The sequence below is a fragment of the Anguilla anguilla genome, chromosome 13 (assembly GCF_013347855.1).
Source record: "Anguilla anguilla isolate fAngAng1 chromosome 13, fAngAng1.pri, whole genome shotgun sequence".
NCBI classification, from domain to species: Eukaryota; Metazoa; Chordata; class Actinopteri; order Anguilliformes; family Anguillidae; genus Anguilla; species Anguilla anguilla.
This window is the reverse complement of record NC_049213.1, coordinates 18,697,472-18,719,435: the sequence shown is the minus strand read 5'-3', so window position 1 is coordinate 18,719,435 and position 21,964 is coordinate 18,697,472. Positions and strand designations below refer to the sequence as shown.

Below are 21,964 nucleotides of genomic sequence, written 5' to 3'. Positions count from 1 at the left end.
TAAGAGCTGTGGTTGGTGTCATATTAGGAGCAGTTTGTGTCCAGTACTCAATGGCAGAAGCAGCAGACCTGAAAGCTAAACATAAAATAAAGGTCTGTGTGTGTGTCTGTGTGTGTTTGCATGCTTGTGTGTATACAGAGACTGGGGAAAGTCCAGGAGATGCAGTTGAAGTGCACTAAAGCTCGGAATGACTACCTGCTGAGCTTGGCTGCTGCCAACGCCTCCATGAACAAATACTACTTGCAGGACATCTGCACCATCATTGATGTGAGTATCTTTGCTTCTGGCCTCTTCCTGCTGCTTCCTATCAGAGCATCTCTGAGGAAGTACTGACTCAGGCCATCTTGTATCAGTTTTTCTAGTGTTTTTACATCCCCATGCAATTCTTGAGATGGCTCCAACATCTTGGATGAGGACTGTCTAAAGCAGGGGTACCTGCACCTTCTGACCCATGCCCCCACTTACTGAGCCAATGTATTTTCGCTGACCCAATCCTTTATTAAATTAGCCTCAGAAGAGTCACAAAATGGCTGACAGCTCAGCGTGTCTACAGTAACTCCTGAAGTCTCGAGTGGAGCTTAAGCACCCTCAGTTTCTCTCAGCTCTTATTATGTCTGCAGATCCAGCCCCAGGGGGTACAGCTGTGTGTACAGGGTCTTTCGGCTTCAGTTTGTCATTAAAATCTTTATGGCATAGTAAGTAGAAAATGTGTTTTTCCACACATAGTGAAGAACACTAAAGAATTACTGAAGGAAATGAGCATAAGGTAATGTATTTAAACATGTCAAAATTGGCAGTTATTGGTCAAAAAAAAAAAAACTTAAAAGGCCTGGGCAGGAGGAGACAGCATAAGTGTGTTTTAATGTGACAGTGGGACAGGCAGAGACTGATTATTCCACAGCACCTTGCTGGCTTTCCAGATCTCTGCAGCTTTGAGGGAAAGCCTTCATTTATCAATAAATATGGTTAAAACATGGAATCTTTTTGGGCCGTAGGAAAAAAACACAATTATTTTGTGTGTACATAATACCAGTTATATACGTATGTATGCCTTATGAAAGCATGCAGGGCCAGACTGGAGATCTCCGATTAGCAGAGCAGAAGTTTCTCACTGCTTTAATTAACATGGTCTGACCTGACAGCTGCTTTCTGCTCAGCGTGATCAAGGGAAAATTCAGCCTTAAATATTAGTCACTAAAAGCAAATAAAAGCAAACATTAATGGTAAACTGGGTGATTAATGTAATGTAAAAATAAGTAATTTACTGTACATTCTGATTCTGTAGTCAGAATATCCTAATTATGGGGCTCTCTAGTTATGGATTCATTCTAATGTTATTTCAAAAGACTGAAAAGGATGACATATAGATGACAAAATATATTAAGAACATACAGTAGTCCTGGGACAAATGTACTTCATAATAAAGTTTAATTTATCTACCAGTCTAAAATAATATCTATGGGTCACTTTGATCAAAATGAGAGGACGTTCCCATATTCAGGTGTACATGGCATCTCATGTAGGCTATTCCGAGTTTGCGCCCAAAACAGCATCAGCAGTAATAGACGTTGTTTTTCCGGAATGTGGCGTCCAGCTCAGCGTGCGTGACATTTTTATTGACGCCATTGTGTGCTCCGCTTGTCCACCATGTGAGGTTCTAATATAACTAGCCTATTTATGCTCCAGCCAGAACGTGTTCCATTCTCTGTTCTGCTGTTCCTCTGGCTTGTGGTCTCGACTTGTGCGGCATCCAGTGGCAGAAGCAGTTGATAGTTAATTTAAAGCACTTCAAATAGGGGCGGCGTGTCCATACTCATAGTCGCCTAGTAGAGCAGGACAAAAAAAGATGATTTAAGCATACTACTGATTTATATTAAAGATTAAAATATTGTAACGATTTCAGCTGGGGACATGCCAGGCGGATCACATTTGTTTGAGCCAATGCGCTCATTTATTAATAGGCTACAGAAGAGTGACGCCTCAAACACAAGCACAGGAAGAGTAGAATAGGGCGCGGGTTGTCTGCTCATTTTATAACGCAACCTGCCGCCCAACTTTGAATCTGCAAAACACATAACTGCCTCAGCCTAACTGACTATCACACACACACACACACACACACACACACACACACACATATATATATATATATATATATATATATATATATATATATACATGTCTATGATCTCACGGTCCAAATCCGGGTATAGCTAGTTACATGAAATGAAAGAATTTATTTATTTATTTTTAAATTTTCTTTATTTTCCGATTTATTTATTTATTTAATTATTTATGCATTTTTGGTTGTCCATGTAAGGAACCACATTTAAACCATATTGTATTTATAGATCCCACGCTGAAAGTACATTTATTTTAAAAAGCAAGCAAGTTTGTTGCCATGACGATGGTCTTACTACCTGCCGCGGTTTGTGCCTCTTACAGTGTACGGACCTGGGCTACCATCTCTCGTTGTCGCGGGTGATGCACGGCTTTTTGTCCAGCCGCCACCGGATCCAGGAGAACCTAAAGAATGGACTGCAGCAGCTGGAGGGTGCTATTACCGGGTTGGACCAGAACCAAGACCGGGACGCTCTGCTGCAGGCGCACAATGCAACATTCTGCCTGCCCTTCCGATTTCAGTACCAGCCTCACGAGGGAGACGAGGTGACCGTCCTCAGGCACCTCACTCATTGTTTCAAATATTAATTAATTTAGGCCCTAAGAAAGTACAATACACCTCACTCATTAGCTTTATTAGCCTATGACATATTTTTGTAATCAAACAATACGCGTGGTTAAAATGCACATTCTCAGCTTTTATCTAAGGGTACTTTTAGTCATTTTTGTTTCATGATGTAGAAATTACAGCACTTGTTATAAATAGGTCAGCAGTGGTTTGATGAACATAATCAGCTGAGATTTTTGTATTTGTACGTGTGTGTTCTCTGCGTGCATGTGGTATGGCTAGTGGTGTATTCTGTTTGTTGCATATGTTTGAGAGGAGTACTGTGACTGGTGAGATAGTGATGTACTGTGTGTGTTGCAGGTGTGTGAGGTTAGTGCGGAATGCCAGGTGAGATACGAGCTGGACACTCGATTCCAGCAGTTGCAGTCCAGACTGGCAGCCATCACTCTGGAGACCGAGGAGGTATGTATTCATCTGTTTGTCTGTCGTCGTGAAAGAACATCAGTAAATACAATACAGGATCAATAGCAATTAGGCAGGTACAGTACAGCACAGCAGGAGCAATACATACTGAATCAGCAGGTTATTAGAGAGACTGAGGCAGCGCTGGGCTGTTATCTTCCGTTAGGCATGTGTACACATGCAGCTATGCCTTTCATTAATGCCAAAGTGCAATTACTAATGCCTGAATCACTCTTATTTTATTCTTCTTCTCATGCAAATAATTTTTTTTTCTTGTGGACAGAGACATACCTGCCCCTGTATCTTTCAGTGTAAGAGGTGTTGATCTGTCTGCTGATACAGGCAGAACCAAGTTGAGCCTAAATTTCAGTTTCCTTAAAGATACAGTGAAAATTAATAAAGATAATTCCCCTGTACTGTTTCCCTGCCCTCCCCCACCTGCCCACAGGTCAGTAAAACCCTGCGAGCCACTCATGCTGCCCTCCTGGAGAACATCTCTGATGATGACTGCAACCTCCCCCCTGACAACACCGTAGGCCAACCACAGGAGGGTGACGCCCCCAGCAGCAAGCTGAGCATGCTCAAACGGCGGGCCAATCAGCAGGAGACAGAAGGCTACTACTTCACTGTGAGGAATACTGCTTTTTTTCAGAAAAACAGAACTTAACAAACACATAAACAACTCCCAACAACATTCAACATGCATCACAATCCTTTGGGGAGGATGGGGCTTTGGGCAACGACAGTTATTGTTTTGCCTGTATTTCATCTGGCAGTTCAGCTCAGAACTCAGAGCTCCTCTGTCCCTGGAGACACACAAACATATAAGAAGAATCAGAATGATAGGGGCACCAATAGGCCACAGTAATTATTACATTATCCTGAGGGTAGGGATGAAGATGAAGATGATTTTAACTGTAATTATATTTGTAATATATAATATATTATGTATAAATGATAACAGCTCCATTCATTCTTGTTTTCCTCTCTCAGAAAGTGAAGGAGCAGCTCAGCGGCAGCTCTCTCATGTCTAAGCTGCAGGCCAAACACGACCTGCTGAAGGAGGCCATACACAAAGGTACAGCGCACAGTGCAGCCCAGCTCAGTAACACACGTTACTACGGCATGTCACTAGCGCACGTCACTGTTACACAGCTCTGCAGCCGGCGCCCGTAATTAGCATCAATAGTTCACGACACTCCCGCAGGCGACACCATAACAAGCAACTGCAATGGTGAAAAGTACTCTACTATGATTAATGTAGAACAATATTGTACCAATGCCATCATTATAATTGGTAATTTTGTGAATCAAATATGGAGACTGTGTTATAAGTAAATAGTTTATCAAAGACGGTGTCAAGTACATTACAAAGCTTTTTACAGTGAACATGACTATGCAGTATGTTGCTCTAATATTGCACAACTTTTTCCAAAGTTTTTATTTTGCTGTAGTTACACATTTAAGTAAATAACGACTATGGTTTTGATTATAATCTATGTCTTTTTTCATTCCTCCCTTTCTCTTTGCTTCTTTCTCTCCACTAGCTGAAGCAATTGACAGTGATCCCTCCAGGTAAATAAAAAGGACTTTTATAATCTCTCTCTCTCTCTCTCTCTCTTTCTCTACCTGTCTATCTATCTATCTATCCGTCTATCTGCCTGGTCCATATTCTGTAGTGGTACAATATGGATATATCTGATTGGCTTATTGGCCAGCATTGCGCTGCTGTATGGTATGTCTTGTATTTGATTGCTCAGTGTTCCACTCCAATTCCACACTGATAATATTTCCACACACATGACTCTATTGTAAAGGTCTTAGTGCATGGTCTTAAGTGCAAAGCACAAGTGCATTTAAGGTGTGGCCAGACCCACTTTTGCTAGTTTCATGGTGGATAGTTCAAGTGCAGAGTAAGGCACAAGGTTCAAAATGCCTGGACTTAGTAGCTTAATTAATAAATAAGTGTGTCTTGGGCATAACATGCGATAAACCAATTAGAGTGTCATCTTCCATTCTCTTTAAAGCCACCTGCGTGTTGCCCTTTGATAGATTGTTAATATAAGTGGTTTGGCTTGGCTTATTTAGCTTTTTGTTTTTCTTCACATTAGGACTAATGCGATGTATTAAATTCAGACGGAGTGCTTGGCTTCAGAACTTAAACATGATTTAGTGTTTATTACCCCTTGAAGGCCAACCCGCCCACATTGGTGCAAGGTCATTCGCTATTTTAACAGCGTAGTCGCTGGACGGGAAAATGGCGACTGCGTCTGTCTGAAACCAGCAAAGGCACGTGCGCTTGGGTTACCGCCGCGTTGCGCCGAGTCCAAGATAGAGCCCGCCGCGCTGTCAGTGTGAGGAGCAGCCTGCCAGGTAATGTACAGATGGAGGCCCTTGGGGTGTTCATGTCCTGGGCTGACGCAGTGATGGATACTCTGCGTGTAGATGTGCTGAATTTCAGAATGCTGTTCTGACCGTTTGGGTGTTCCTGTGATCGAGCCGTTCATGATTGGGCTGACTCTGCACGGCTCTTCGGCGCTATAGTGTGCGGGTCGACTGTGGTCATTCGTGTTTGGCAGTTTGAATAGGCACGGGTGCTTGTGCCTGAGTGAGACACCCTGTAGTGTTCTGTCAAGGCTAAGTCTCTTCCAATTTCATTTTTGTGTCACAAAACTCAGTTCTTAATTTTAAGGAGTGCATAATGTTGTACTTTTATAAACTTGTACTTTTATAAGCAACTGGACTATTTTGTAATGCGCATTTTGTAATGAGTGGTGTTTATTTTTGAAGAGTGTGATATGTATTTCTTTTGAGACGAGTGAAATGTGTTTAAATACACTGAGGAATTGTGTTACTGTCAGGGTGGTAGGACTGAACATTGGCCGGTACCTCCTCTCACAATTCATACGTGTGCTGTACACAACCTGTACTGTGTGTGTGTGTGTGTGTGTGTGTGTGTGTGCGCACAGTGTTACAGCACAAAGTTCTGTATGTTCCCAGCACACACCAGGATGGTGCGTGTGTGTGCACGTGTGTGCACGTGCGCGTGTGTGTGTGTGTACGTATGCAGTGTTATAGCACACACTCCTGTATGTTCCCAGAACACACTTCAGCGGGATGGTGCACACGTTTGTGTGCGAGCGTGTGTGCGTGCGTGCGTGTGTGTGCGTGCATGTGCGCGCGCGTGTGTGTACGTGCATGTGTGTGTGTGTGTGTGTGTATGCAGTGTTATAGTGCACACTCCTGTATGTTCCCAGAACACACTTCAGCAGGATGGTGCACACGTTTGTGTGCAAGCATGTGTGCGCGCGTGCGTGTGTGCGTGCATGTGCGCGCGCGTGTGTGTACGTGCATGTGTGCGTGTGTGTGTGCGTATGCAGTGTTATAGTGCACACTCCTGTATATTCCCAGAACACACTCCAGCAGGTCGGTGCGTGTGCGGAAGTCTCGGCCCTGCTCCCAGTACCACCACAAACTCTTCACTGGAGACATGCTCTCCTTCATCCAGGTACAGGCCCAAACCAGGCCCACAATGGCTCTAACTGCTGCTACTGTCTGCCTCAAACTTTCCTGTGTGTTTGTCTGTACCCTTTGCCACCTTCCCCTACCCACACAGGTATGCCACTGTCTCCAGCTGCACCTGTTTGGGGGGGGGGGGGGGGGGAGGCAGTGAACTTGTGGGGGCTCAGAGCGCCCCTGCTGCATTACTTGTGTGGCTATAGCTTGAGGCAGCTAATCACCAGATCCTGTCATATTTCTGTGATAAACATGGCTGCCACAGTATACCGCATACTGCCACCCTGCCAGATAGTGCCCCGCCGTGTTCCGCAGTGAAGGCATAGTCTCTCAGTCTGAGTCAGTCTTGCTGCTGCATTTTTCTGTCCCGCCCTGCTGGAATGTTCCGGTGGCAACTTGCTACCAAACGGCGGAACCATCTGCCAAGCGCCGCTCCCACCATGTACCGCAGTGCTGCCCTGACCTGCTCCTCTGCTTGCCAAACTCTCTCTCTCTCTCTCTCTCTCTCTCTCTCCCTTCCCCTCTCCCTCCTTCGGGAGGGTGTGGCACGCTGTACCGCCCCCCCTGCTTCATACGGTACCAAAGCTGTGTGCAAAAACCTCGCCCACGTCCTGGCCTGTGAGGGAAATTACCTGATACAGTGACCATTAGACTGGATGCATGTCATCTCTGCACGGTTACTGTACAGTGCCAATATTGTTTTTATGGCTGTTTGCTGTTTATTAAATAATTAAATAATTAAATAATTAAATTATTAAATTGGCACATCACTTACAATGATGTGCCAAGTGCACACAACCTGCCAGCTGCAGCCAGTTAGATACACGCCTCTCTGATCAGCGCTAGCTCTCTCCTGCAGTACTGAGTGTACTGTGGGATGTGAAATCATTGATTCCCTGATGGTACTCTGTGGCCCCCAAGGTATAAAATAGTCACTTTCGTTCACGGACAGTTTGGCAAGTCCAATAATTGACTAAATTAGTTAGTAACACTTGTTCCTGTTCTTGAAGAAAAAAGGAACACTTTGTTTTACTTGATACTGAAATTTTGGCTTAATTGGTTGGCTGAATCCTGGAAAGTGGTTCCCTCCCTTTGACACTGCGTGATGAAGGCTATGATACAGGTTATGATGCACATATGCAGTGGAGCTAGGGACCCCTGCCACCGTGGACGGCCACCGTGATATCGTCCATTTTGGTACGATGCTGGAGACTGGCACTGCGGCTTCATGTCTAACCAGGTCTCTCTTCTGTGTCTGTGTCTCTTTCTCTCCGTGGACGTCTGACTGTGGGTCTGTCTCGCCCTATCTTTTGCCCTGTCCGTCCGTCCGTCTTCCTCCTCTCCTCCTCTGCTTCCTCCTGTCTGGCCTTGTTTCCGCCCCTCTGCTTGCCTGCGTGTGGCTACAAGGAGGAGGAGGAAAATGTCTAGGACACAGGTAGAGCTCTGTCTGTGTGTCTGTCTCTGTGCGTCTGTGTGTCTGTGCTTCTGTGCATCTGTTCTTCTGTGCACCTGTGTGTCGTTGCTTGTGTGTTTCTGTGCTTGTGTGTGTCTGTGCATCTGGGTGTCTGTTCATCTGTGTCTGTGTTTCTGTGCTTCTGTGTGTCAGTGCCTCTGTGCTTCAGGGCTTCTGTCCATCTATGCTACTCTGCTTCAGTACTTCTGTATGTCCGTGTGTCTGTGCGTCTGTGTGTCTGTGCTTCTCTGCATCTGTGTGACAGTACAAAGTTATATCACTTGTATAGATTTTATCTAAATCTAGATCCTGGGAACTTGCTATACTTTCTGGCTACATTTGTCAAATGGTTAAGATGACTTAGTTTAGTCAATTAAGTACAATAATTCATTGAGTTGAGTACTATCTTTGCAACTTGTTTATTTTTCAATATACACAAAATAGCTGAAATAAATGTGATGCATGGATAAGATAATAATTTTTCAGTTGCACCAATGTGTCTCCAAAAACAAGGGATTGCGAAGGGTTGACATTTTCATGTGTGGGGAGTAGATAACAGTTGGCACAGATTTGCATGCTGTGTCATGCTCTGTTGACTCCACCCATCTCTCACAGAGCTCTGGCCAGCCCATCCCCCTGGTGGTGGAAAACTGCATCCGCTTCATCAACCTTCATGGTGAGTGGAGGCTCAGCACGGCACTGCAACCCAGTGCAAGCCGTGTGATCCAGGGGTCCCCATCCCAGGTCCTGGAGAGCTACAGCTGCTGCTGGTTTGAGCTTTCATGGTGAAATCAGAAGTAAAATCAGAAAAAACCAGGTGAAGCAAGTTAAATGTGTAACTGTCAGACCCTGTGCACACCAAACACCAAGAAATGCCAGGCCCAGATGCAAGTTTCAGATTCCTCAGATGGCAGCAGCTGCATTATCTGAAAGCTTGCAATTTTATGTATTGTAGTTGTCTTATGTTGTTGGAAACAGGGGTAAGCACTATGATGTTATCAAAAGATTCATGGTTTTAACCTCTTTATAATGAGACCAAACCTGAATATTTTAATTGGTACAATAATCCAGCTCAGCTATTGAATTCCTCTAAGAAAGATGGAAGTTTGTGTCTGCTTCTAACAACAGAGGTGATATTTGTAGAGGATAATTTAAAATCTAGATATCCGACAAGTCTGCACACTGTGTGTGTGTGTATGTGTGTGCGTGTGATACACAGGTCTTCACCATGAGGGGATATTCAGAGTGCCGGGATCTCAAAGTGTGGTCGCCCACATCAGAGATGCCTTTGAGAGAGGTAAAGTCTTGCCTGCACTGTCTGCTTTGTTGGTGTGCTAATATATTTTCTAAAGGAATACATTTTATTGTCTCATTTTCAATTAGTATTTTTTTTATTTTTTACTTTTCATCCAAATGGGAAATGAAAAGACAGAAAGCTGACTGCTTTGGTATCATCTGCTAAGTAAATAATTAGCACAACTTTCTTCAGCTCCTTCAGTTCCCAAATGAAACACATTATTTATATGCATCTCCACAGTCTCTTTTAGACCCATTTTTTTTTACATGATTACATTTGCAATCTTAAGCCTGGTGCATTAATGTTCCATAAGGTGAAGCTGCTAGGAAACATGTTGACATTTTTTGACAGATTGGCTGACTGATTGTTTGAATGGTTGAAATAATGATTGATTGCAAGTTTGATGGCTGATTGATTGGTAGGTGGGTTGACTGACTGGATGACTACTGCCTTCGGTGATTAATTGGTTGATTTATTGGTTTATTGAGCAATGTATTGATCATTTGATCGAGGGTTGATTGATTGGTCGATTGATTTGTTGATCAAGTGATTGATGTATTGAATAGAGTTTATAGACTGGTTGAGTGACTATTGATCTCTGATTGGTTGCTGCGATTGTTCAGGGGAGGATCCCCTAACGGACAGTGATTGTGACATTGACTCGGTGGCTGGCGTGCTGAAGCTCTACTTCAGAGGCCTGGAGAAACCGCTTTTCCCTGAGGAGAGCTTCAGCCAGCTCATGGAATGCGTCCGTAAGACACTTCCTGCTCTGCCTTGTCTACTGGTCTGTGTTTGTGTCCATGTACGTTTGTGTATGTGTATGTGTGTGTGTGCGTGTGTGTGTGTGTGTGTGCTTATGTGAATGTATGTTTGTTTGTGTGTGTGTGTGTGTGTGTGTGTGCGTACGTGCGTGTATGCATGTGTGTGTGTCTGTGTTTGTGTTTGTCTGTGTTTATGTGTGCCCATTCTGCCGTTCTGTGGCTTACAGTGTGTGTGTGTGTGTTTGTGTGCGCGTGCATGTATGTGCCACCTCTTTAGAGATCGAGAGCGAGACGGAGAGAGCAACGCACATAAAGTCAGTCATCTCCTCCTTCCCCCAGCCCATCGTCATCGTTATGCGATACCTCTTTGCCTTCCTCCACCAGTGAGTAATATCCATCCTCCCATCTTCTCTTACTGTCCTCCTCCTCCCTGTCTCTCTTCTCTCTCGGAGCAATATTCAAAATTAGTAGATATGGGAGCAAGTGCTACTCTACAAAACTTTACCTGCAGAGAGAGAGAGAGAGAGAGAGAGAGAGAGACTTACTCCACAAGAACGCGAGAGAGAGAATTTCAGTCCACAATACTGCTACAGTGCACATTACATGATCACTTGGAGATGGAACACACTATGACTGACCAGAGTTAGACAGATTAGAGTGTTAATGTGTTTAACTGCATTTGCAGAATGAAATTCCGTTAAACTCATGTTAAGACTAATTTCACACCTGTAATATTGCTAAATCAGGGGTCCCTAACCCTGGCCTGGATTTGTGCTGTGTCTTGTGTTTTTTATTATTATGTATAACTTATATAATTTATAACTGATATAAACCATTAACTCTCCTCACTTGGTCATTTGTGTCTAAACTGGCTACTGAATTTAAAGTGGAAAAAAAAATCAGCAGACCCTGGTACAACAATGGCTGTGAACTATATTAGTCTGTATGGTTTCTGTTCTATACCATATTGAACACTTTAGGTGTCCACTAACATACTTGTGTTTGTGTGTGTGCGCGTGTGTTCTTGTGTTTGTGTGTTCATATGTGTGTGCACGTGCATCCTTGTGTTTGTGTGTGTATGCGTGCGTATGTGTGCGTGCGCATGTGCATGCGCGTGCGTGTGTGTGTGTATGTGCGTCCTTGTGTGTGTGTGTGTACATGTGTGTGTGTGTGTGCGTATGTGTGCGTGCGCATGTGCGTGCGCGTGCGTGTGTGTGTGTGTATGTGTGCACGCATGTGCGTACAGCGTGTCCCAGTACAGTGATGAGAACATGATGCAGCCGTATAACCTGGCGGTTTGCTTCGGGCCCAGCCTGCTGAGGGGGGCGGAGACTGGCGATGCCGTCACTCTACAGCCCCAGATCAATGCTCTCGTCAAGACCATGATCCTCCAGCATGAGGTCATCTTCCCTGGCCCACTCGAGCTGCAGGGGCCCGTATATGAGAAATGCATGACGCTGGAACAGGAGTACTGGTGAGAGGCACAGGATTGGACCACTTTGGGGTGCTATCTGGGGCCTGTCATATGAGCCATGAATTCACTGTTGTGATGTCATGTGTTCCTGCAGTGAGCCAATCACGGAGGAGGGGGAGGGAGAGTCTGAACACCCGCACAGCGAAGACAGTGAGCGTGAACAGATCAAAAATCCAACATTAGAAGACCATTTTGTATAGGAGTAGTTTTTTACATCTATCACAGGAACTTTAACCATGCATACGTGTTCATTTCCCTGTCGGGAGGCCAATACAGGGACTCAACCTGACGGGAACTTGTTTTTGTAAATTTTGTTTTGTCAGTATGAAAGTCGATAATTTCAAGAAAATGGTTGAATTTTGTCATTCTGAGCTGTCAGTGATGTCTGATGTCTGTGCTTTGGTGTCAAGCAGAATGAACTGGGCACTGAGTGGTGTTTGGTGCGTGTCTGTGTCTTTCAAGTAGATTGCGATGCGGTGGCCATGTTTGATTACGTCGCCCGCTCGACAGCAGAGCTGTCATTCAAGCAAGGTGACCACCTACTGCTGCACTGCAAGGCGTCTCCCGATTGGTGGAAAGGTGAAGTGGGTGGAGTCAAAGGGCTCATCCCTCACAAGTACATCAGTGTATCTGATGGGTGAGTTTATAATCCTCCCATTACACCGCTTTGGGGAAAGAAAATAAAAATAAATCATTGTTTATTTCAATGAAAAGTCTTTTATTCAGAAACAGTATATCGGCGTATTGGACTCTATTTATCTGAGTTGTTTGCAGATGCATGCAAATGGTCTGTCTCTTTGTGGTACAGAGTGCTTTGATCCTATGAAAATGTAAATAACTTGCATGTATGTGCAAAGTTTAATACCTGAGAAGATTAAATTTTCAAAAAATGAACAAACATCCCATAACCTCTGTCTCTCTTTCTCTCATTCAGGGGGGGTCACCAGCCAGAACGAGGAAGGAGAGAGGACAGCCGAGGCGGCAGCACAGGGAATCTGAGTGAGGAGAAGCAGCTGGCTGAACAAGGCACCCGGTACCATGTTACACTCATTACACACTCAATCACGTTACACTCATTACACACTCAGCCATGTTACACTCATTACACACTCAGTCATGTTACACTCATTACACCCTCAGTCATGTTACACTCATTACACACACGACCACACTACACTCTTTTCTTTCTCAAGCTGAGGGTGAACAATGATAGTGTGTCTTTCTCAAATTCAAGTTCCTACATTTTCAGATATTACCAAAGTCTACAGAAATCAGTTAGTTTCAGCGTGTTAATACAAGTGAATAATTACATATGTGTAATAACAGGGGGACCCCTGGATAGTGATAATGTAAATTCTGAACAACAATAACAGTAAATCAACACATGCATTAACACTAAACGTGGGTGTATAAATGTGTGTGTCTTTCTCTCCCTTACTCTCAGGCTGCGGGTGAACAGTGACAGTGCATCTCTCCCCAGCAGACAGAAAGGGGGCGGTAGCTGCAGCCCTGTGCGCAAACTGCCCCAGCACCTGCCCGAGGGCCGGCTCATTCTGCCCCACTCGCCCGGCCTGGGCCGCCAGCACGCAGGGTGCGCGCTCGCCCGCCTCTCACCCCACCCCCACAATCCCCCCTGCACCGAGCACCGCAACGTCGATGTTTAGTACCGATACTCAGTACCACAGAGTGAAGTTTAGTGCATTTACTGGCCTTCACATGTCTCCGATTTGTAAATTTATTTTATTATCCATTACATTAATACATTTTTGGTCTTACTCGGTGTGGAGGCCCAATCATTGATTTTGCTCTGGTGCAACACCCTCCTCGAACTCTGGAGGGCGCATGTTGGCAAATACAACCAGCAGCTTGGCTGCGCAGTCACTCACTCTTTTTGTGTAATGTTTTTAATTTCACCACTCTGGTTCATTTTAACTGTGCTCTTAAACAACTGTTGAATAACTTGTTGTTAAAATGTCATTTTCCCTCTCAGACTCCAGGAGAGGAGGAACACTCTGGAGAGTGTGAGACAGATGGGCCAACCGGACAGACAGACGGTTCAGGTTGACAAGGTGAGAAGCCTAAAGTGTTAGCGGTATTACAGTGACTGAAGCACTGACCATCGCAGCTGAGTGGTATTACAGTGACTGGAGCATAGTGTACAGCGGACGAGGGATGTTACAGTGATGCAGTCACTGTAAAGTTTCCACAAAGAAAACGTCCTATGGAAGAAGGATTTGATGCATATTTGAGTCAGAAATACTAGGATTTTGTAATAAAAGTACCCAATTTTTGGGTATTTTTGGTCTTATAGGTCACAAAACATCTTGATACTGCAATAATTATTATAGGATGTTCTAAATTCTGAGAGTGATAACAAAAAAACTTCACAGTAATTTTTTGTACAGTAAGTATAAATATGAATATTTCATAGTAGCAATTCAGTTGTTCTCATTTGTTTAGTATTATGTTGTTCTATAAACTGCTGTGTAAACACAGGAAAATCAGAATGGGGTCTTCTGGGATTAAAAATATAAAAAATACACCCAGTCTGTGGTCCATATTCTACTCTTATCAGGATGCTGTGTTGGTAAATGGAATATAGAAAAAGTGGTGTTGAGTACAAGATGTAGACATTATGCAAAATGATGTTGTTTTTGTCACTGTGGTGTTTAATCTCTCTGCCTCTCTCAGGAGGTTAGCCGGCAGATGAACTCTGTCTTTAAGGAGCTTCTCGCTCGGCAGCCCCCCCCCGACACCGCCACCCCTGCCCCTGCAGTGGCATCTTCCCCGCCGCCTTCCGCGCCCCGCTCCTCCCAGAAAAAGGGCGGGTTTGGCCTCAGGGGGAGGGACCTGTTCAAGCCGGCCAAACCGCAGGACTGACCGGGGCAGGGAGAGACGAAGAAGAGGAGGGGAAGACTGGATAACGGAGGAAGAGTTCTTTAAACAGGGAATTAACAATGACCAGTCACTGGTATTTCTGAGCTGTAGGGCTGTAAAAAAAAGCAGATTTTATTTTATCTCTTCTTCCAGACTTTTTCAAGAGTTGTAGTGTCTCCTTGTTTTATATTTCACTCCATGATCTGTACAATGCAGTGCCAGTCAGTGCAGTCTCCACCATCGTGATACACTCGCACTAGGATGTGTCTCCATAGAGACCAGCTCCCGTCAAAGATTTATCAATGAGAGGTAGAGGTAGCCCTTTTATGAGAAGGTATCCTCTGTGATTGTATATATAGAAGAGAAGGGAGGGGTGAAAGATATTTCCTCATTGTTTTAACAGAGGTGGTGTCTGCCATCTTTTCCTTCTCAGTGTTTTAAAACTCAAAATGTCAGGAGTTACTAAGAGCAGAAGGCAACTGAATTCCCAAGGACTGGAACCAACCTATCCATGACTTACAGGCCTGTTTCCATGGAATGGTGTAACAATAACTGTAATTATAACTAAACTAGAAATCACTTGCTGTTGTTCAAACCGGCTTTATCGATGTGCATAGCTGTGAGCCAACACACACATGCTTCTATGGGCAGAGGCAGTGCACAGCAGTGATTTCATTTTGTCATTAGAAATGTGTTTTGAAAATGACTGAATTCTTTTTGTTTTTTATTATTATTGCAATCATTGTACCGTACGCACCTTTATTAATGTGAATGGGAGTGGTTTTTATAATCTAGTTATTGTTACAATTATGGTTCCAGGTTGGACCGTGCTGTAGCATTCTCACCATGTGACTGTAATGTGGAGGGAATGCTGGGAAACAGTGAAAAGTCGTGAAGCTGCTCCACTATGATGTAGACAGCTGATAGTGTGTTTTTTTTCTTTATCCTGGATATTGCTTTCATTGTAAATTGAAATCATGCGTGACATTTAAGTGATTTAACTGATGATTTGTGTTATATGTGCAGTGCTTCATATGGTGCCAAAAACGAATCGGACCAGGTTCTGTGCATGTTTAGGAACTTTCTCCCCCCAGTTTTGTGGACATTTAAAGGAAATGTGTGGTTTGCCTTTGTTCGCCATGAGAATTTGGGACTGGCCAATAGGAACAAGGCAAATTGGGTACATTTCAGGGGCAGGTACCGAGCTCATCTGTACCCTGTTGCAGGCTTAATGTCTCCGGACTAACAGAGAGCACTTGAACTTTCCTAGGATGGATTCAAATGTTTATTACTGGCCAAGCACAAGGGGAACATAGCCACCCTATTGTTTTTGTTTGTTTTTTAAATGAATTTATTTAGGGTACCTTATAAACACCCTGCTGAAAACACCCTGTTATTGGGTGCCCAAACACAGGAGTTTTTGTGCAATCTGTTTTACTGCCATTTCGTTCCTCAAATACCTGTGATATTAGGGAGTTTGTGAAGTTTTTTTCAGAGGGAGGTGGCACAGGAAGGTGTATTTGAGCCAAAATGGAGGCGTTGCCATGGGCCCTTTACGGGGCTTGGCCACTTTTTTTAACGGCAAACTCTTCATCATCCTTCCATCTTCTTTCATGTTGCCTCCTTTGTTCCAAAGTAAATGTAAATTCCCAGAGTGAGGTAGTCTTGACAAACAGTGACTCTGATTGCAGAGATTGGCCGTATGGGAGCCCTGTAAAAGAAGATGATTTACACAGCTTGCTCTGTCTGTGTCAGTCCTCACTATTAAAATACCTTTTCATTAGATATTCTGCCAAAAAATGCTGTGTACTATCCTGTTTGAGGTGTGTAAAATAATTTTAAGGTCGAAGATGTGGGCATCATTAGGCAGTTAATTTGTGCCACTTGCACACATTATGAAAATGAATATAGTGTTCACTGTCGATCAGTGACAAACACTGAACCACATGATGGACTGAGGGTCCTAAGACGGCTGCCAGTCCTCAACTTTACTGTGCTGGCCTCCAAAAATTTTCCATATAGCTACTTAAGTGTTTATTGGTTTAATAGAATGTTTTATTTTGTTTTATTATATTATTATACATTTATTATAATTCAGTTTACTCCCTGACTTTTTAAAATTAATCTGTGACTATAGTGCAGTGCAAATGAAATTACATTTATTGTTAAAAATGTATTGTTCAGAGTAAAATAAGGGTCACAGAGAAGCCAAATGGCTCAATTTCATGTCATTTCATTCACAGGAACAGAGGGAAGATTAGCCCTTTGTTTTGGGGCGAAAGGTTTTATGGGAACACCTCAGATTTGGTGTCACTTGCACATCAGTGTTTAACTCCCTGGTGTGGTGGCGAGCAGATTGACAATGACACATACACATTCTCTGCACCCATATTCCTGCTGGGCTGGGCTAGGCTAAGCTAGGCTAGGGTAGTGTGCATTCTCTGCACCTGTGTTCCTGCTGGGCTGGGCTAGGCTAAGCTAGGCTAGGGTAGTGTGCATTCTCTGCACCCGTGTTCCTGCTGGGCTGGGCTAGGCTAGGCTAGGCTAGGCTAAGCTAGGCTAGGGTAGTGTGCATTCGCTCCACACTATAGCGTGCTCGGGCCACAGCGTTGCTGAGGGATGCAGGGCCCAGATCGAGGGTCGAGCATAGCGCTCTGAGAGCAAGCGAGACAAAAGTGGGAAATCTATACACTGTGAAAACAAGAGTTGAGGGGAAGATTCTACTTCCACATTTTCTGAGCCACAACACACAAATTGTTTCCTAACTTTGTGCACAACCCACAGCGAGATTCACTAGCGTATGTGCGATCCAGCTCACGCACACTTTTTCTCTCCTCGTTCTGTGATGTCTGTCACTCAAGTTATTGTTGTTTAAGAAATATAATGATAATAAATGATATAGATTCTGACTTGGTGTCTGTTGGTGGATGATGGCGTGCAGTGCAGAGTACTGCATTTGCAGCAGAGCTGACTAACCCACGCAACAGGACTCGCGGCAGCACGGTCGGTTGAGAAGAACTTGCGACCGTCCAGCTTTCTGTTGTTCTGAGTTCCATTTTTAGACATAAAAGGTCAGTGCTGTCAGTATGTGGCTGGACAGGGATTATGTCCATATTACATGAGGTGGGTGTACAGTATCTGTGTCCATCTACCTAAATATGAGACACAAGAGCTATCGTCATGTAAGCTGAGATCCCCTCATTCCCCACCCCTCATTCCTGGCCCAAAAATAACCCCAACCTCACCCGACTAATTCTGCCTCTCACAGACACCCCTCACCACACAGAGAAACGGTCTCACACAGGGCACAGAACGGTGAACGTCAGGCTATTAATTCCTTATGTCACTTCATACAGTTTGCGACTGACCCAAAGGTGTGTGAAACCTCATAGCTTCATAAAATACCTGTGGGTGAAGCTATAGGGTAAGGGGACCCTGGAACAGGCACGGGGAGGTGGGCCGGGCAGGCATAGAGGGCAGGACCCGAACGGGACGCACCGCCGTTGCCGTCACTAACGTACGAATCCCTGATTGCCGCTGGAGCGAGTTTCCATTTTCCTGTTCTTCCAGCACAGCCCTGAGGATTCGGATGCCATTGCTCTCCAGAAGGTAAGTGGGAGTGGCTTCCTGACCCATGGTCTGGCCACGCAGGTGGAATCACCTCGTCTGGTAACGAGCTATTGGATATTCTAAAATCTGGCTTTCAAGGCTTGAGATTATAACTAATGTTTTGAACATACCAAGAGATTAACAAGTAATGATTAACAAACTTGCCTGCTTGTAACCACAGTCTATAGGATAGCAAACCAAAATGAAGACAGTGTGCAGAACAATGTCTGGCTTTATAGCCAACAATAACCATTGGGAGAAATATCTTTGCTTAAATACCAAGCTATACACTATTACAGCACAGCATATGAAAATCATAAAATGCATGCAATTTTACCCTCCTCTGTCTGCTACTTACTCATGGTGACAGACCACGCTAGGCTTTGAAAAATAATGCCATGGGTAAGGATAGGAGTTAATGACAGTCGGGGGATTTTAAAAGGAGATATTGATAGGAGGAGTTTTGAAAATTTTGTATAGGAGTCAATTGAAGATGGGGAATTTCAGGAATACTTTGGGATAACTGGCAACACTACCTACTCTCATTAAACATCTATTTGCAATTACACTCTGTTATTATTCTACTGTCATGGTAGCAAGCTATACTTATTCCAAGGCACTGGCACAGCTAGTTTATTTTTTTTTTTTACCAATGTTTTTCTTGCAAGGAATGATACTGTAGCCAGATATTCAAGAACTAATATGATACTAATTAATATAACAACGTATGATCACTCCTGTTAAAAAGATATTTGTGACCCTGCAAACTTGAGTTAAAGGATTGCACCCTTAACCACCCATTGAAATTACACAAAGCTCACTTAGAATAAGGACATGTAGAATTTTTTTAAAGTGATCAACTAGTGGCTAGGAAGATACAGTGGGAAATCGTCTGGAGCAATGGTCCAGGCCTCATCACTGCTGCTACAATTTCACAGGACCTTATTTTGCACCTTGAACAGTTGGATGCAGCAGGTGGTTTGAAAGTAGCCTATAGCTCTCTATGAATCACGATGGTTATACCGAACACAGATTTGGCCCTAAAGTGCTTCATAGTACCCAATCTCTCTTGGTCCACATATCATTTCATGCATTTGTGCTGTTCTGAGCTGCTCCAGAACACTGAGTTGTGTTTGCGACAGCTGACGTTGTGCTAGAGACAGGCTTTTAAATTTGATTTCTCCTCAAGATCAAGATTTTTCTTTGTAAGATCTTTCTACATTAGGAAAGGTCTTTGGTTGTCCTAAATGTGAAGACCACATTCTTGTTTTTAAAGTGTTCCTATATGGATTTTTACACACCTCAGAGTAGAGTGCCTTGTAACTACTCCTTCCAGTACATGTGGAGAGGTCTCTTGATTTTGGCCTACAGTTATGTCATAAGGTTTACTACTATTCTAGTAAACCTCAAAAATAAAAATAAAGGCATTTCCAAACGATCTTATGGTTTGTCTTAAGTGGGAGAATGTTATTTCTGGTAATTATAGTACTGTAGATTTCAGTGCCTGGAATACATTCATTGTGTAGCTACCTTTGAGACTTTTTTTTGCATTTGACGGACATCAATTGCAAGAGCACAAGTACACTATATATTCTTGTTATGTTGTTCTCAGCCATAACTATGATGTCAGATGAATACCTGGTTGACTGTAAGCTGGATGATGATGATGATGATGAAGACGAGGAGGTGCTGGAGAAGCTTCAACAAACTCCGCCCCCACCACCAGAGTTCTCCACTCCCTCCCCCTACCCGTCCCTGTCCCAGCTGGAGTCCCGGGACCCATACGGCGTTAACCAGCACCTAAAGGTCTGTGTGTGTGTGTGTGTGTGTGCATGTGTACATGTGTATGTGTGTGCACGCATGAATGCGTGTGTGTGAGAGAGAGAAATTAGAGAGAGAAATTAAACAAGTGAAATTAAACAAGTAGGTGTGTTTCATTCCTTCTGAGATTAAAGTGACATGGAAGGGACAATGGAAAAAGGACAAATGTACATTTCCTTTTTTAAATGAAACATTCTGGAAACCAAATAGTGTGTATGATATTAACCAATCCCTGGAGGTGTGTGTGTGTATGTCTCTGTGTGTTGGGAGGTTATTCATTGCAGAGATACTAAATAAATTTCAGTGTCATAATACTGATGAGAAAGCTCTGAGAAACATGAGAGGCATTTTATTCTGAGAGAATTGCAGATAAAAGAGATCTCACTCGCACCTCACCTGCCCCTGAATCTGTGTGCATCTCTCAGGTGGAATTCAGCGATGTCCTGGCAGAGCCTGCCTCCCCACACAGCTGCGACCGCGTGTGGGTGTACAGCGGCATCGGGTTCGAGTCAGCGCGTATCTGGAGCTACCGCTGCCTGACCCTGCTGCTGGCTGTGCCCGTCTCCCTCCTCTCCGGCTGCCTGTTCGCCTGGCTCGCCTGCCTGCACATCTGGTACCCCACCACACGTCTACTGCTTTCTTACAGTGCACTAAATGACTTATAGCAGCATGTCACTGTTCCTTATACTTTACATTTATATGCATAGAAATAAATCATATAATATAATTATGCAGTACTAACATTTGTAATGTCAGGTTTTTCAGATAATTAAAAAATATATAAACCAAATTTAAGTGCTTCTGTTAGCATTCTTCTACCCGCCTCAAATTGTGTATTTTTCTTACTGGATTATAATGACATTAATACTAACCCACACTCACTTTCCTCCACACCCCCCCCCCTCTCTCTCTCTCTCTCCCCCCCCCCTCTCTCAGGTGTGTGATGCCCTGTGTGCAGGTGTTTCATTCCTGTTTGCCGTGGGTTCGCACTCTGTGGTTCAGCGTGATTAACATTTTCCTCGGCCCGTTGTGCGAGTCCGTCTCACGCTGCTGCAGCGGGCTGTACGTCACACTGTCCAAGGAGTGAGGGGTGTGGCCGTGCGCTCTCTCCCTTCCTCCATACAGCAGGACGCTGCTTCTGTGGACCCAACCGGAGGCTCCGCCTACCTGACGGAGACAAGCTTGGAGTGTTTCCAAAGTAAACACGGAACCAATGATTGTGCAAAACACTTACACTTGCTCACCATTCACACTGATCCAATAACATCTCTCGATCTGCCTGAATTAGCAAATGCTGATTAGCTAATGATTCCTGTTCTCCTTTGGTATTGTAAGAGAATGCATGTTGCATGTGTGGTGTTTTTCCAGCTGCTGACTCTCATACTAAGGATTTCAATGTCCAATTTATACTTGTAGTTCAGTGTTCTTTTTTAACTCTGGGTGCGTGATAGGATATTGGAAACTTAACTCAAGTAAGTCCTATAGCTCATGCATTCTTAAGGCCACGGCAGCTTAGAGAAGTACTTATGATGAGCAAAAAGTTTAACGACAGGCTTAATGACTGTCAACCAGAGACTGTAAAAAATAGCTGTCAACCTATTCACCCCCTGCCTGTTTTCAAATACATACTCACTGAAATGTAGAACTAAAGCGTTGAGTAAGCTGGTTAATGAAAATATGATTATACATACTGGTAAATCAGCCTCTTTCACTACGTGAGTGATGTTCGTGTTAATTTCATATACATTCATTAAAACTCTTTTTGTTCCCATGATGTGAGTTCTGGCTCTATATGTTGCCAAAGCTTCAACATTACTGTAGTAAAACATTCCCTGATGGAAACCATGGCAACACGAGTTCTCACAAGAGCAATAGTGTCACAGTGAGAGGGTTTCCAAGGTTTCAGAGTAAGTCTAACTGTACCTGCATTCCCATCAGGCAGCATGAAAGTGTTCTAATTTACAGGCGGAACAGCACAACCCAGCACTGTCTTCCAGGACAGTAG

General features: G+C 43.9%; 2 protein-coding genes across 6 annotated transcripts in view; both read left to right on the top strand.

Moving 5' to 3' along the window:
• The window catches only part of arhgap4b (Rho GTPase activating protein 4b), a 28,097-nt gene extending 10,659 nt beyond the window's left edge, over positions 1-17,438 (top strand). For 2 of the 5 annotated variants that reach the window (XM_035387623.1, XM_035387624.1), the window contains exons 7-24: positions 139-267; positions 2,446-2,667; positions 3,050-3,151; positions 3,600-3,779; positions 4,145-4,229; positions 4,699-4,726; positions 6,563-6,659; positions 8,736-8,796; positions 9,340-9,417; positions 10,041-10,169; positions 10,456-10,561; positions 11,425-11,652; positions 11,747-11,802; positions 12,115-12,289; positions 12,587-12,685; positions 13,097-13,243; positions 13,643-13,721; positions 14,344-17,438. In XM_035387623.1, coding sequence (XP_035243514.1) covers positions 139-267; positions 2,446-2,667; positions 3,050-3,151; positions 3,600-3,779; positions 4,145-4,229; positions 4,699-4,726; positions 6,563-6,659; positions 8,736-8,796; positions 9,340-9,417; positions 10,041-10,169; positions 10,456-10,561; positions 11,425-11,652; positions 11,747-11,802; positions 12,115-12,289; positions 12,587-12,685; positions 13,097-13,243; positions 13,643-13,721; positions 14,344-14,532 — 2,190 coding nt within the window. In that variant the 3' untranslated portion in view covers positions 14,533-17,438. Of the gene's footprint in view, positions 1-138; positions 268-2,445; positions 2,668-3,049; positions 3,152-3,599; positions 3,780-4,144; positions 4,230-4,698; positions 4,727-6,562; positions 6,660-8,074; positions 8,103-8,735; positions 8,797-9,339; positions 9,418-10,040; positions 10,170-10,455; positions 10,562-11,424; positions 11,653-11,746; positions 11,803-12,114; positions 12,290-12,586; positions 12,686-13,096; positions 13,244-13,642; positions 13,722-14,343 lie in introns of all 5 variants that reach the window. The other 3 variants (XM_035387628.1, XM_035387627.1, XM_035387625.1) reach the window with 3 other exon arrangements.
• A 79-nt stretch (positions 17,439-17,517) lies between these two features.
• zgc:158296 (uncharacterized protein LOC791212 homolog) lies at positions 17,518-21,730 on the top strand. Its single transcript, XM_035387629.1, has 4 exons — positions 17,518-18,138; positions 19,751-19,944; positions 20,385-20,572; positions 20,896-21,730. Exons 2-4 carry the CDS (start codon positions 19,759-19,761, stop codon positions 21,044-21,046), a joined length of 525 nt encoding a protein of 174 aa, XP_035243520.1. The 5' UTR covers positions 17,518-18,138; positions 19,751-19,758; the 3' UTR covers positions 21,047-21,730.
• The last annotated feature ends 234 nt before the right edge of the window (positions 21,731-21,964 follow it).